General features: G+C 42.4%; 2 protein-coding genes across 2 annotated transcripts; both read left to right on the top strand.

The window, feature by feature from the left end:
* The first annotated feature begins 807 nt into the window (after positions 1-807).
* Positions 808-5,674, top strand: hsp90aa1.1 (heat shock protein 90, alpha (cytosolic), class A member 1, tandem duplicate 1). The gene is made up of 11 exons (XM_084700827.1): positions 808-976; positions 2,037-2,186; positions 2,420-2,786; positions 2,898-3,031; positions 3,154-3,465; positions 3,595-3,760; positions 3,865-4,055; positions 4,175-4,322; positions 4,435-4,703; positions 4,802-5,135; positions 5,266-5,674. Exons 2-11 carry the CDS (start codon positions 2,037-2,039, stop codon positions 5,373-5,375), a joined length of 2,181 nt encoding a protein of 726 aa, XP_084556953.1. The 5' UTR covers positions 808-976; the 3' UTR covers positions 5,376-5,674.
* A 266-nt stretch (positions 5,675-5,940) lies between these two features.
* Positions 5,941-12,825, top strand: LOC146287305 (heat shock protein HSP 90-alpha). The gene is made up of 11 exons (XM_084700826.1): positions 5,941-6,086; positions 7,431-7,580; positions 7,848-8,214; positions 8,379-8,512; positions 9,009-9,335; positions 9,582-9,747; positions 9,986-10,176; positions 10,678-10,825; positions 10,981-11,249; positions 11,844-12,177; positions 12,368-12,825. Exons 2-11 carry the CDS (start codon positions 7,431-7,433, stop codon positions 12,475-12,477), a joined length of 2,196 nt encoding a protein of 731 aa, XP_084556952.1. The 5' UTR covers positions 5,941-6,086; the 3' UTR covers positions 12,478-12,825.
* The last annotated feature ends 7 nt before the right edge of the window (positions 12,826-12,832 follow it).

The raw sequence follows: 12,832 nt of genomic DNA, 5'->3' as shown, positions 1-12,832 counted from the left end.
TCACCACGGATATTCTAGTCTTTACTAGTATAATCAATGATCTTCTACCGACTCTAGGCCTGTGTTTTACGTTTGAACTGGTTTAATGTACTCTGCATTAAGTAGGATAATACATGTTTATAAAATTGTTGTTGTTGATTGTGATGTATGACTTTCAAAAGCAATACATTGAACACCTAGGCAACATGTATGTGTCATTTTGGTTTATTTTCCATGTGTGCCAGCATTTATAACAAAACGTTCTTGAATATGAAAGAAAAATGCATTGATTTTGAATGTGTTCAACTATATGAGATCTAATGAACAACAATTTAAGTGTAAAAACTCTGAATCTTAGGTGTACACCTGTTTTCTTCTTAAACAGAAAAGGACCAAAATAACCACCAGCCCACGGCCTTTCTGAATTTTGGGTGCAACTGTGGCTTAAGCACATGAGCTATTCTCCACAATCTCACCGTCCCAAAAAAGATTTGAGGCCTGTTTTCTCTCAGAGGCCTTCTGGCCCGCGTTTATCCAGTGCTGGAAGCAGCTGGTGTCAGAGCGGGCTGCGCACAGCTGTGACGTTGACAAGGCGCCCGGAGGTGGGCCAGGCCCACCTACTCTATCAGAAGATGGCTTGCGCTGACTGACAGATACCCCTTGTGACTCCACAGCCCTATAAGGACACAAGCAGTTTACGGCTACAAACCCCTCACACACCCTCCCCCCCCCCCCTCCCCCTGGCGTTTATTCTAGAACCTTCTGAATGGGAGCTTCCAGAAAGGCACCCCTTGAGTATATAAAGACCAGAACTGACCTGGGGGTCTGAAGCCAGTGAGAAGACATTGACCTGAAAGGTTAGAGGACTACGATACACAGGACAAGCAGTGATACACTGAGATTTATACTACTCAGCTATACTATTCAACTCAGCTCTTCATTCTACTGACACATTCAGGAAGACGCAAAGCTCAGAAGTTCATAAATAAAATTCAAGGTAAGACATTCTACTCATCTGATGACATAATTATTACATTATTTGATGATGATAATTTGATGTTACAATCGAGGGGTTGCAAGGGAGCATACTTGCAAACACAGGAGAAAATACAGAGATGTATTACCATCATACAGAATGGCTTTGACATGATAAAAGCTCACTGGGTAGAAGGCAACAAATGATTTCTGGATGCTGTAGATGTCTGTGAAAGGACGGGAGCACATGGCCAAAAGCATGACCCTGAAGGAATGACACATGCTGCATACCTGTTACACGAAGTCTCAAAGGCAATGGTATTTGAAATGAACAGAAATAGTGAATTGTGGGTCATTTTGATGACGGTAACTTTTATAAAGAAACATTTGCTTGAGTGGTTAATGACTAACTTTCAATGCAGAAGTTTAAAGCCTTAGAGCTTGCCACGGCTGTCAGGGGGCCTATACAACTTCAGGACAAATGACCTAAAACCTTTAAATAAAGATGTAGCCAAACACTTGGAAAGATATTCTACTACTAAAAGATCAAATTAAACGGTATTTTAGACAAAAGTTGAAATTTCTAGTGCTGGCGTTTCAGACAACCGGAGTCACATGGTGCTATTGCAGCTGTTGCTATGTGGGTGTGAAAGACCGTCTTTTGAAACGGCAAGGGTTTGATTGACAGATGGGGCTTGTGCAATGTGATCCTGAGCTGCAGCTGCCTCTGCGTCTCTTCATTAGTCTCCTAGCTTTCGAGATGACCACTGGCTTCATGAACAAAATTAATGTCAAAACCTGGGATTGTCCAAAGCAACAACCAAAATGTGCAAAATAACGAGATATTAAATAAAATTAAGTAATTTGAGTCAATGCAAGTCATACTAGATTAATTATTATTATTTCCCATTTTACTGACACTCACTTTTAATAGGCAATAACGGGGGTCCAAACTGGGTTGTATATGGTTTTCTATCTCCTGTATATTATTTAAAAAATGTTCTTAAGATATACAGACAGAGGTAGGGATTTGACTGGATATTCCTGCATGAAAAATGTAACCTCTGCCATTTTCTTTGCAGATGCCAGAGAAAGCCGGCCCCGCAATGGAGGAGGAGGTGGAGACCTTCGCCTTCCAGGCTGAGATTGCTCAGTTGATGTCTCTGATCATTAACACCTTCTACTCCAACAAAGAGATCTTCCTCAGAGAGCTCATCTCCAACTCCTCTGATGTAAGTAAAAAAAATATACATCTGAGTTAACCCGTCTATATTTGACACCATCACTGTCATATAAAGAAAGTGTTTTCAACTTCCCTGTCTGGTTTGATAAAGCCTTAATACGAAACAAACTACCTGATAAAACGTTGTGCACACTCAGTATTCTATACATGTTTTACACTGGTTATTATCCAGTAACCACATCACTGAACCCCTATTATGATCTCCTTTCATTATTATGGCAGGCTTTGGACAAAATCAGATATGAGAGCCTGACAGACCCCAGCAAACTTGAGTCCTGCAAGGACCTAAAGATTGAGATCACACCTGACTTGCGTACTCGCACCCTGACCCTGGTCGACACGGGCATCGGCATGACCAAGGCTGACCTGATCAACAACCTGGGCACCATTGCCAAGTCTGGTACCAAGGCCTTCATGGAGGCCCTGCAAGCTGGAGCTGACATCTCCATGATTGGCCAGTTCGGTGTGGGTTTCTACTCTGCTTATCTGGTAGCTGAGCGGGTGACCGTCATCACCAAGCACAACGATGACGAGCAGTACATCTGGGAGTCAGCAGCTGGCGGCTCATTCACAGTTAAAGTTGACACTGGTAAGCTACTCAATCACAACAATTCAAACACAGATTGTACCTATTAAAATGCTTGTTCCACATAATTTAATTCCACATCCAATGATTGTTTGTTTTTTACACATCCAACAGGCGAACCTATTGGCCGGGGAACCAGAGTGATCTTGCACTTAAAGGAAGACCAATCTGAATATTGTGAGGAGAAGCGCGTTAAGGAAGTTGTGAAGAAGCACTCACAGTTCATTGGCTACCCAATCACACTCTATGTAAGTTCAATTTGAATCCTTACTACATCTTTATAATACCTCATGGATCAACATAATACTATCAAAATCCTCCATTAAGCTACCCTAAAACCAGTTTAAAATACAAATATATTTATTTGAAGGTGGAGAAGTCTAGAGAGAAGGAGGTTGACCTTGAGGATGGAGAGAAGGAGGAGGAGGCTGAGAAGGATGCTGCTACCGCTGAGGACAAAGACAAGCCTAAGATTGAGGATGTAGGCTCTGATGAAGACGAGGACACCAAGGACGGGAAGAACAAGAGGAAGAAGAAGGTCAAGGAGAAGTACATTGATGCCCAGGAACTGAACAAGACCAAGCCCATATGGACCCGTAACCCAGACGACATCACCAACGAGGAGTACGGAGAGTTTTACAAGAGCCTCACCAACGACTGGGAGGACCACCTGGCAGTCAAGGTAAATATTTGAATGTTTGACAAAACACACCAAATCTCATGTTCCCCCCCCCCCCCAGAAAGGATAGTTAACAATCCTTATGAGACAGAATGGGTAAATGCTTATCTCATGAATTCATGTTTTTTGCAGCATTTCTCTGTGGAGGGCCAACTGGAATTCCGTGCCCTGCTTTTTGTGCCCAGAAGGGCTTCCTTTGACCTCTTTGAGAACAAGAAGAGAAGAAACAACATCAAGCTGTACGTGCGCAGGGTTTTCATCATGGACAACTGTGATGAGCTGATGCCAGAGTACCTTAGTGAGTACTTCACCTGCAATAGTAGCTTCACCATCAGTGTCTCTACCACAATACCCTAGGTCCTTGGTTGAGAGTTGACCAATTGCTTTTGTGATCCTTGTCAGACTTCATCAAGGGTGTGGTGGACTCCGAGGATCTTCCTCTGAACATTTCCAGAGAGATGCTGCAGCAGAGCAAGATCCTGAAGGTGATCCGCAAGAACCTGGTCAAGAAGTGCCTGGACCTCTTCACAGAGCTGTCGGAAGACAAGGAAAACTACAAGAAGTGTTATGAACAATTCTCTAAGAATATCAAGGTAAGCCCATCCGAAAATGGATACTCGCAACTTTCCAAGGCATCTTTTTGAGACTACTTTACCTGTCTAAGTGCATAATAACAGATTCAAAACTCGTTGCTTTTTTTTTTTTTGTCTAGCTGGGTATCCACGAGGACTCTCAGAACAGGAAGAAGCTGTCAGAGCTGCTGCGTTACTACACTTCCTCCTCCGGAGATGAGATGCTGTCTCTCCAGGACTATGTTTCACGCATGAAGGACACCCAGAAACATATCTATTACATCACTGGTGAGTTATTTAAATCCACGTTCCTTCTTTTGTAGCACATTCAATTGAACATACATTTTAGCAAAAAACAAAACCTCAAACAACGTGACTCATCATGCACTCTCTCTTTTAGGCGAGACTAAAGAGCAAGTGGCAAACTCTGCGTTTGTGGAGCGCCTTCGCAAAGCTGGTCTGGAGGTCATCTACATGATTGAGCCGATTGATGAGTACTGCGTCCAACAGCTGAAGGAGTATGATGGCAAGAACCTGGTTTCAGTGACCAAGGAGGGTCTGGAGCTGCCTGAGGATGAGGACGAGAAGAAGAAGCAGGAAGAGCTGAAGACCAAGTTTGAGAACCTCTGCAAGATCATGAAGGACATTCTTGACAAGAAGATTGAGAAGGTATGCTTACAGTTTCAACTTTGCTCAAACACAGCAGCAACGTAACAACACAATCGCAAAGAATACGATAACCCATATATTGTTTTCAATAATAACAGGTCACAGTTTCCAACCGCCTAGTCTCCTCTCCCTGCTGCATCGTCACCAGCACCTACGGCTGGACGGCCAACATGGAGAGGATCATGAAGTCTCAAGCTCTCAGAGACAACTCCACCATGGGCTACATGACAGCCAAAAAGCACCTGGAGATTAACCCCAATCATCCCATTGTGGAGACCCTTAGAGAGAAGGCAGAGGCGGACAAAAATGACAAAGCAGTGAAGGATCTTGTTATCCTGTTGTTCGAGACAGCTCTGTTGTCATCAGGCTTCACTCTGGAGGACCCCCAGACCCATGCAAACCGTATTTACAGGATGATTAAGCTAGGCCTTGGTGAGTTCGGTTGACTTTCCTTGACGACATAAAGATACAAGGATTTGATCATTATTTTGGGGGGTCTAATACGCACTAGATAGGAGGACTGTTCTTTACTCATGTTGTACTTATCTTCTCTGCATTTCAGGCATTGATGATGATGATTCAGCAGTTGATGATATCCTTCAGCCCAGTGAGGATGATATGCCTGTCTTGGAAGGTGATGATGACACATCAAGAATGGAGGAAGTTGACTAATGATTATGGAAGTACATATTTTCCGTTTGCCATTTTAATCTGTTAAATTATATCAATGTTTATCATTTTAAGTTAACTTCACTGTGAGGTCCTTCACTTTATTGTAATATATCAGCTATTCATTATCAATTCATCAACTATAATTACACATTTTCTGTCTTTTCGATTGCACTTGAAGTGTCAACAACACTTCAATAAGAATTCAACGGGAGTTTTACCAATTTCATTTTTGTAAGAGTGAAATATTTTGTATGAAAAAATAAGGCTTTGTAATAAAACATATATATTCAAATATACAACCAGTTTGGCTTCTTTAATTAATCGTATCATTTGTATAACTCATTATGCAACTATGTCGACAAAAACAGCAACAAATGCATCTACATGAAATCCACGTTCTTGTCTTCAGTATTGAATCTGAACCACCCCTCTTTGCCCGCCTTCCACAACAGAATTGAATGAACGATGGGCGTGGACAGAGTGACTATACTGTATGATTGACATTGTTTTGCCCCACTCACACAGCACGCTCACGAGCTAGCCTGGAATATTCCAGACTGTTCTCGAAGCTGAAGATTTCTCGAACACTCCGGGACGGTATAAAACCCATCCTGCTCTCCTTTTCCCCATCGTTTGGCAAGACAGTGTTGTTGTCAACTGAGGACCAACCTCACACGAAGACTGTAGGCATTTTTCAAACCTAATAGAAAGGTAAGACACACTAGTCACACTAAAGAGAACAACTTATATAGCTACATCAATTAGAAAAGTAGGATTTAAGGTAGCTCGCTAGCTATTACTACACTGTACTGTACCAAACGATTCTGTGACTGTGGAGAATGATGGAAATATGAAAATGACATCGTTGTATTTTAAAACGTTAAATCATAATTGTTTTTCATAATTTAACTGCTGTAGTCGGTGCCTGGGAAGTATTTTGTCTAACGTTATCCAATTTATTTATTGTACTTGACACATTTATTGTACCTTGTACCTACAGTATTCAAATCTATTCCTAGCTATACGTGGTCTAACCTGCTGCCACGTGCTTAGATCTTCTCATCGACGGATTAATTAATTTGTAATGTCAGTTAATTTAACGTTACTGTTAATTCAAGTTGATTGTGCATTTTACTGGAGTTATTTTCCGTTCGTACACTAACTGTCGTGACACATTGATAATTAGCTACCTTCCCAAGGTTTCCCTTAATCCTGAAGGCAGAGTTTCGGTTTGAGATGAATTAATCGTGTTATCTAGTAGTTTCTAGAAACATCATGTCGTTTGCTGCGCGAACCGGCAGGTGGAGTATTCTCTGTAGGCTATGGCATCTCAAGCCATGTGCTACTCGGCTTCAAAAGCTTAAATAAATATAATTATACCAGCCTCATCCCCCCCCCCATCACAGGCATCTACTACCACACAGTATGTCTGGAATGTGCTTAGTGAGATTCAAAATTTAAATAATTTGATCAAACTATAGAATGTTCCGATTTTAGAGGAACATGCAGAGAAGACATACGACTTTTAGCCTGTCTTGTCAAACAATACACGTAATTTTGATCGTGTAATAGCCTTTGTTTTATCATGATAGGGACAATTAGATCTCTTGTTTGTTCTGTAAGGATGGATTACCCTAATGCAGCAGTAAGCAGAACAGAGAGAGAGAGAGAGAGCAGTCTGTCACACCACCTGTCCTAAGCCATTAGTCTCTCAGGAAGTTTTTAGGGGTTCAGGAGTAATTGATTATTGCGAGCACCTTAGCCAAAGATCCATCTTTATTCACATAACTACATTACATAACTGACCATACAGTGTAACATTTTTTTTTTTTTTTTTTGCTGTGCCAATTACGTCACAGCTGGTGACTCACCTTCTGTGGCCTGATAAAAACCTTGGCAGCACAATATATATATATATATATATATATATATATATTTTGGTTGGGAAGTGCCATGAAAACACTGTGTGAATATGACACACATTCTCGCTGTGTTCCCTTCGAAGTGTGTTTGCTCCTTCCATGCCTGTTTTGCTCATGCGTGTGCTGTCATCAGATGCCCGAGGCACACGACCAGCCCATGGAGGAGGAAGTGGAGACCTTCGCCTTCCAGGCTGAGATTGCTCAGTTGATGTCTCTGATCATTAACACCTTCTACTCCAACAAAGAGATCTTCCTGAGAGAGCTCATCTCCAACTCCTCTGATGTAAGTTTTTATTTTTTATATATTTATATACACACACACACACACAGACACACACACACACACATATACACTAGGCCTGAACCTTTGAAGTAGGAAAAGCCCCCTGGTTAAATATCTGTTTGATATTGCAATTAAGTTTTATCGTTCATTAGGCTGATCTATTATAGATTTTTGTATTAGTTGATGACGTTGAATGAATACACTACTGGGACAAAAAGTTGACTTTTCAAACCCTTCATTGATTAAAAAAAAAAAAATGTTTTAAAGGCTTTGGACAAAATCAGATATGAGAGTCTGACTGACCCCAGTAAGTTGGATTCGGGCAAAGACCTAAAAATCGAGATCATTCCCAACCCCCAAGAGCGCACCCTGACCCTGGTCGACACGGGCATCGGCATGACCAAGGCTGACCTGATCAACAACCTGGGCACCATTGCCAAGTCTGGTACAAAGGCCTTCATGGAGGCCCTGCAGGCTGGAGCTGACATCTCCATGATTGGCCAGTTCGGTGTGGGTTTCTACTCTGCTTATCTGGTAGCTGAGCGGGTGACCGTCATCACCAAGCACAACGATGACGAGCAGTACATCTGGGAATCGTCTGCTGGTGGCTCCTTCACAGTTAAAGTTGATAACCGTAAGCACAGCTAATGCAGACAGTTTTTTAATTTAATTTTTTTATTCAGTACACTTCCTTTTCATTCATTGGCTATGTCTGACTTGACTTCAGTTTGGCGGGTGTTGGAGATGTATGCATGTCAGTTAAATAAAGTCAATTCTAACCGTGATGTCATCCTGTAGATGAGCCAATTGGGCGTGGCACCAAGGTGATCCTGCACCTGAAGGATGACCAGACAGAGTACCACGAGGAAAAAAGGGTCAAAGAGATTGTGAAGAAGCATTCACAGTTCATTGGCTACCCCATCACACTTTTTGTAAGTATTCCCCGTGAAAATATATTTCTTAAATAGATCAAATAATATATGTGCCTTGGTCCATACTAAAGAAAGGCAATTTCAGGGCTTGAAATTAACTTTTATTTGGTAGCACTGGCACTGCCAAAATACAAGAGTACCAGCCAAAATGCAGGAGCACCCACCGAAGGTTTTTATATCGTCTTTTCAGCTCATTTTGGGTGTTAGTTATCTCCATGTGACATGAATACAGAGCTCACAGTAGGCACAAACTGTGCAGTAGGCTAATTAGGCAGCGTTTTTATAAAGAAATTAAAACAGGTCCCACCCTAACAATTATTTGCACTCGCACAAATGCTCCCAAATATATTTTGAGGTCGTACAGGTAAAATATCAAGACTATTTGCTACCAAAATGGTTGCAATTTCAAGCCCTGCATTTTATGAATGTTTGTACGTATGATACAGTATATATTTCGTTTTAAGTGATGTATAAATACTGTATATTTCTTTGTCAGGTGGAAAAAGAGAGAGACAAGGAGGTGAGTGACGATGAAGCGGAGGAGGAGGAGGAGAAGAAGGAGAAAGATGAGGAAGACGAGGATGACAAGGACGAGGACAAGCCTGAGATTGAGGATGTGGGTTCAGATGACGAGCACGACCACGACAAATGCTCAGACAAGAAGAAGAAGAAGAAGAAGATCAAGGAGAAGTACATCGACCATGAAGAGCTGAACAAGACCAAACCTCTGTGGACCCGCAACCCAGACGACATCACCAACGAGGAGTACGGAGAGTTCTACAAGAGCCTCACCAACGACTGGGAGGAGCACCTGGCAGTCAAGGTGAGGCATACCAAGTCCATCATGGAACGCAAATAACTTCAATAGCTAATAACTAATTTGTAGTCCTCATACCTCTCTAAATCCCAACCGCACAAAACGAATACAGGATATAGTGTATGGTATTAGACCAAGAAAGGGCAGTTGTCCTTTTGCATCCAAGTTGCAGCACTGTTTATCTAAACCATAAGTAAAGTTAATTGACAAATCCAGTATAATCGTTGACCTCCTGTTGGTTTCCCCCTGCAGCATTTCTCAGTGGAGGGCCAGCTGGAGTTCCGGGCCCTGCTCTTTGTGCCTCGCCGTGCGCCCTTTGACCTCTTTGAAAACAAGAAGAAGAAGAACAACATCAAGTTGTATGTGCGAAGGGTGTTCATCATGGACAACTGTGATGAGCTCATCCCAGAGTACCTCAGTAAGACAACATATATATGAATATACTATATATATCACACATTGTAGATATTCATTTTGTGTCAGAAATGAGTCAGATTGTTCTTGTAAACAGATTATAATGAGAATTTATTATCTGTATCTCAGCAAATCCTTTTAGCTTTATTGTCTGCTCGTCGTCCCTGTAATTGACATAGATTTTCTTTAGCACTAAGCGAAATGTAAAGCAGTAACCGTTGGTGTCTGTGTTTCCTGATCAGACTTCATCAGGGGTGTGGTGGACTCAGAGGATCTTCCCCTGAACATCTCCAGAGAGATGCTGCAGCAGAGCAAGATCCTGAAGGTGATCCGCAAGAACCTGGTCAAGAAGTGTCTGGAGCTCTTCACAGAGCTGTCAGAAGACAAGGAAAACTACTCCAAGTATTACGAGCAGTTCTCTAAGAACATCAAGGTTGGTTTAACATACTCTTACTATACTTTCGTGTTCCTAACACCAGTGCTCTCACACTTTGCCATGACCTTGCAGGTTAAACTGAGAAAGACCTCAAACACTGTTGCCTAAAGGGTAGACGCTGTCACCATTGATTGTTTCACCATCTTCCTTCTTTACATGTCTGGTCTAGTGGAGCGTTTTTTAGTGCCCCACTAACCAGTAGTAGTTCTCCACCTGTCTGATCCACCCGCCATCTTGTCCTCTTAAACCTGAGCTAAGCATCTTACGGCCATTCCCAGATCCTCTTACCTCCATCTTGTACCACTCCTATGGATAACAGGGAATAGTTGGCAGTCCATCATGAATTGATGTGTAATTTCTGCACTGCATTTGCAATTCCTATCCCAACTGAAAATCATGTAAAATGTGCATAATAACAGCTTGCACTAAGTTTACTGTATTGGCTTTAGAATGATTGTGTTTAATAATCCCAATTCTCTGGTCTTTTGTTTGTTAAAGCTGGGTATCCATGAGGACTCTCAGAACAGGAAGAAGTTGTCAGATATGCTGCGCTACTACACTTCCTCCTCAGGAGATGAGATGGTGTCTCTCAAGGACTATGTCACACGCATGAAGGACACCCAGAAACATATCTACTACATCACTGGTGAGAACACACACTTCAACCAATGAAAAGCCATCATCAAATCATCCTTCCCGTTTTCATACTTCATCCATCACATCAAAGTGAAAGATATTTGTGTACGTAATAATATCTAAATAACTTCCCTCTTTCTTTAATTCTTCACTTGTGTTCTTAAGGTGAGACCAAAGACCAGGTAGCCAACTCTGCCTTTGTGGAGCGCCTTCGCAAAGCGGGTCTGGAGGTCATCTACATGATTGAGCCGATTGATGAGTACTGCGTCCAACAGCTGAAGGAGTATGATGGCAAGAACCTGGTTTCAGTGACCAAGGAGGGTCTGGAGCTGCCTGAGGATGAGGATGAGAAGAAGAAGCAGGAAGAGCTGAAGACCAAGTTTGAGAACCTCTGCAAGATCATGAAGGACATCCTGGAGAAGAAAGTGGAGAAGGTGAGATGAAATGTCCCTGATTTCACTCAGTGCTACAGTATTGACTTAAGCCAAGGCTCTAGCATAAAATCAATCTCTGGCTCTGAAACTGAGACTTGTCCAGTCCAATGGAAAGGAATGGAGGGGAGTGATCGATAATACTACTCTAATGCGGACTGCCAAGCTATTTCTTACAGCTTTATTGTGATCAAAACCTGTTCCACGTAACACTCCTTAATTTTAAAGTACTTGACTACAGTTTTTATGTGTGTACAACAAGGCCATAGCCATGGAGTCAACATTGGGGGGGACAAATTCATTTTTGTTATGATAATTTTGGGACAGCGTGCGTGGTTGACTGTCGTAGGGTAGCACATTTTATATTTTTATGTCAATATATTGGGGGGGACATTTTGACCAGATTTGAATATTGGGGGGGGATGTGTGTCCCCCAATATGTATTATGATTACGGCCTTGGTGTACAGTACAGTGGTGTGTGTGTGTGCTTTGATCTGAGTGTCAATGTTTATATTGTTCCGTACTGCTTGAGGACAAATGAAAGTTTTCCCTTCCTCTTTACTGCTACTCTAACCGTAAACACCTTCCCTGCAAAGGTCACAGTCTCCAACCGCCTAGTCTCCTCTCCCTGCTGCATCGTCACCAGCACCTACGGCTGGACGGCCAACATGGAGAGGATCATGAAGGCTCAGGCCCTCAGGGACAACTCCACCATGGGCTACATGGCTGCCAAGAAGCACCTGGAGATCAACCCAGACCACGCCATCGTGGAGACCCTCAGGCAGAAGGCCGAGGCAGACAAGAACGACAAGTCTGTCAAGGATCTGGTCATCCTGCTGTTTGAGACGGCTCTGCTGTCTTCTGGGTTCACCCTGGATGACCCCCAGACCCACTCCAACCGCATCTACAGGATGATCAAGCTTGGTCTGGGTGAGTGGGGGGGCCTTTGACAGTCCTATCTATAATCATCCCCCTAAGCCTCACCTACATTGCATCACTCTAAGCAGTTCTTACTGTAGAGAATGCCAGCCAAAAAAAGTGTTAGGGGCTTCAATGGCTGAGGGACAGGCAGATAGTTTCAAGGGTCTTGATTCAACTGACACTCTCCTCTACCCCCCAGGTATTGATGAGGATGACCTCACCACAGATGAGCCTTCCTCTGCCCCACTTGAAGACATGCCCCCTCTGGAAGGGGAAGATGACACTTCCAGGATGGAGGAGGTTGATTAGACCAGATGCCGTTATATCATACCAGAAACCGTTCGGCAGTAGTGTTGTGTATGCCTGGATTTGATGTTTTGTTCATGTGGAATGTTTCCCTGCTTTCCACTCAACCAGGATCTCCTTTGCCCTCTACGTTGACGACAAACAGCTCAGATTCATTCCTTGAAAAATTGTGTTTTGTTTATTTTAAGAAATAAGAGCCATTTGACAATTCTTTTTTTTCTATTAAGTTTTTTATTTATACACATACCGGCATTCCTTTTGTGTCATTTTATTGTAAATATATTCTCAAAATTGACACTGTATCCTGAAACGATGGAACCCAAAATAAACGTATACAATGATTGAATGTAATATTTTC

This window comes from Hypomesus nipponensis, chromosome 6, assembly GCF_054491055.1.
Source record: "Hypomesus nipponensis isolate SF chromosome 6, ASM5449105v1, whole genome shotgun sequence".
NCBI classification, from domain to species: domain Eukaryota; kingdom Metazoa; phylum Chordata; class Actinopteri; order Osmeriformes; family Osmeridae; genus Hypomesus; species Hypomesus nipponensis.
The sequence above is the reverse complement of the archived record's forward strand: the minus strand, read 5'-3'. Positions and strand labels throughout refer to the sequence as shown.

What these genes read in the sequence shown, in the direction of transcription:
- LOC146287305 (XM_084700826.1), top strand. Translation starts at nt 7,431, where the DNA reads ATGCCCGAGGCACACGACCAGCCCATGGAGGAGGAAGTGGAGACCTTC. An exon ending in TCATCTCCAACTCCTCTGAT is followed by an intron (nt 7,581 to 7,847) that starts GTAAGTTTTTAT and finishes AATGTTTTAAAG; the next exon opens with GCTTTGGACAAAATCAGATA. An exon ending in AGTTCTCTAAGAACATCAAG is followed by an intron (nt 10,177 to 10,677) that starts GTTGGTTTAACA and finishes TGTTTGTTAAAG; the next exon opens with CTGGGTATCCATGAGGACTC.
- hsp90aa1.1 (XM_084700827.1), top strand. Translation starts at nt 2,037, where the DNA reads ATGCCAGAGAAAGCCGGCCCCGCAATGGAGGAGGAGGTGGAGACCTTC. An exon ending in GCTACCCAATCACACTCTAT is followed by an intron (nt 3,032 to 3,153) that starts GTAAGTTCAATT and finishes ATTTATTTGAAG; the next exon opens with GTGGAGAAGTCTAGAGAGAA. An exon ending in GATGATTAAGCTAGGCCTTG is followed by an intron (nt 5,136 to 5,265) that starts GTGAGTTCGGTT and finishes TCTGCATTTCAG; the next exon opens with GCATTGATGATGATGATTCA.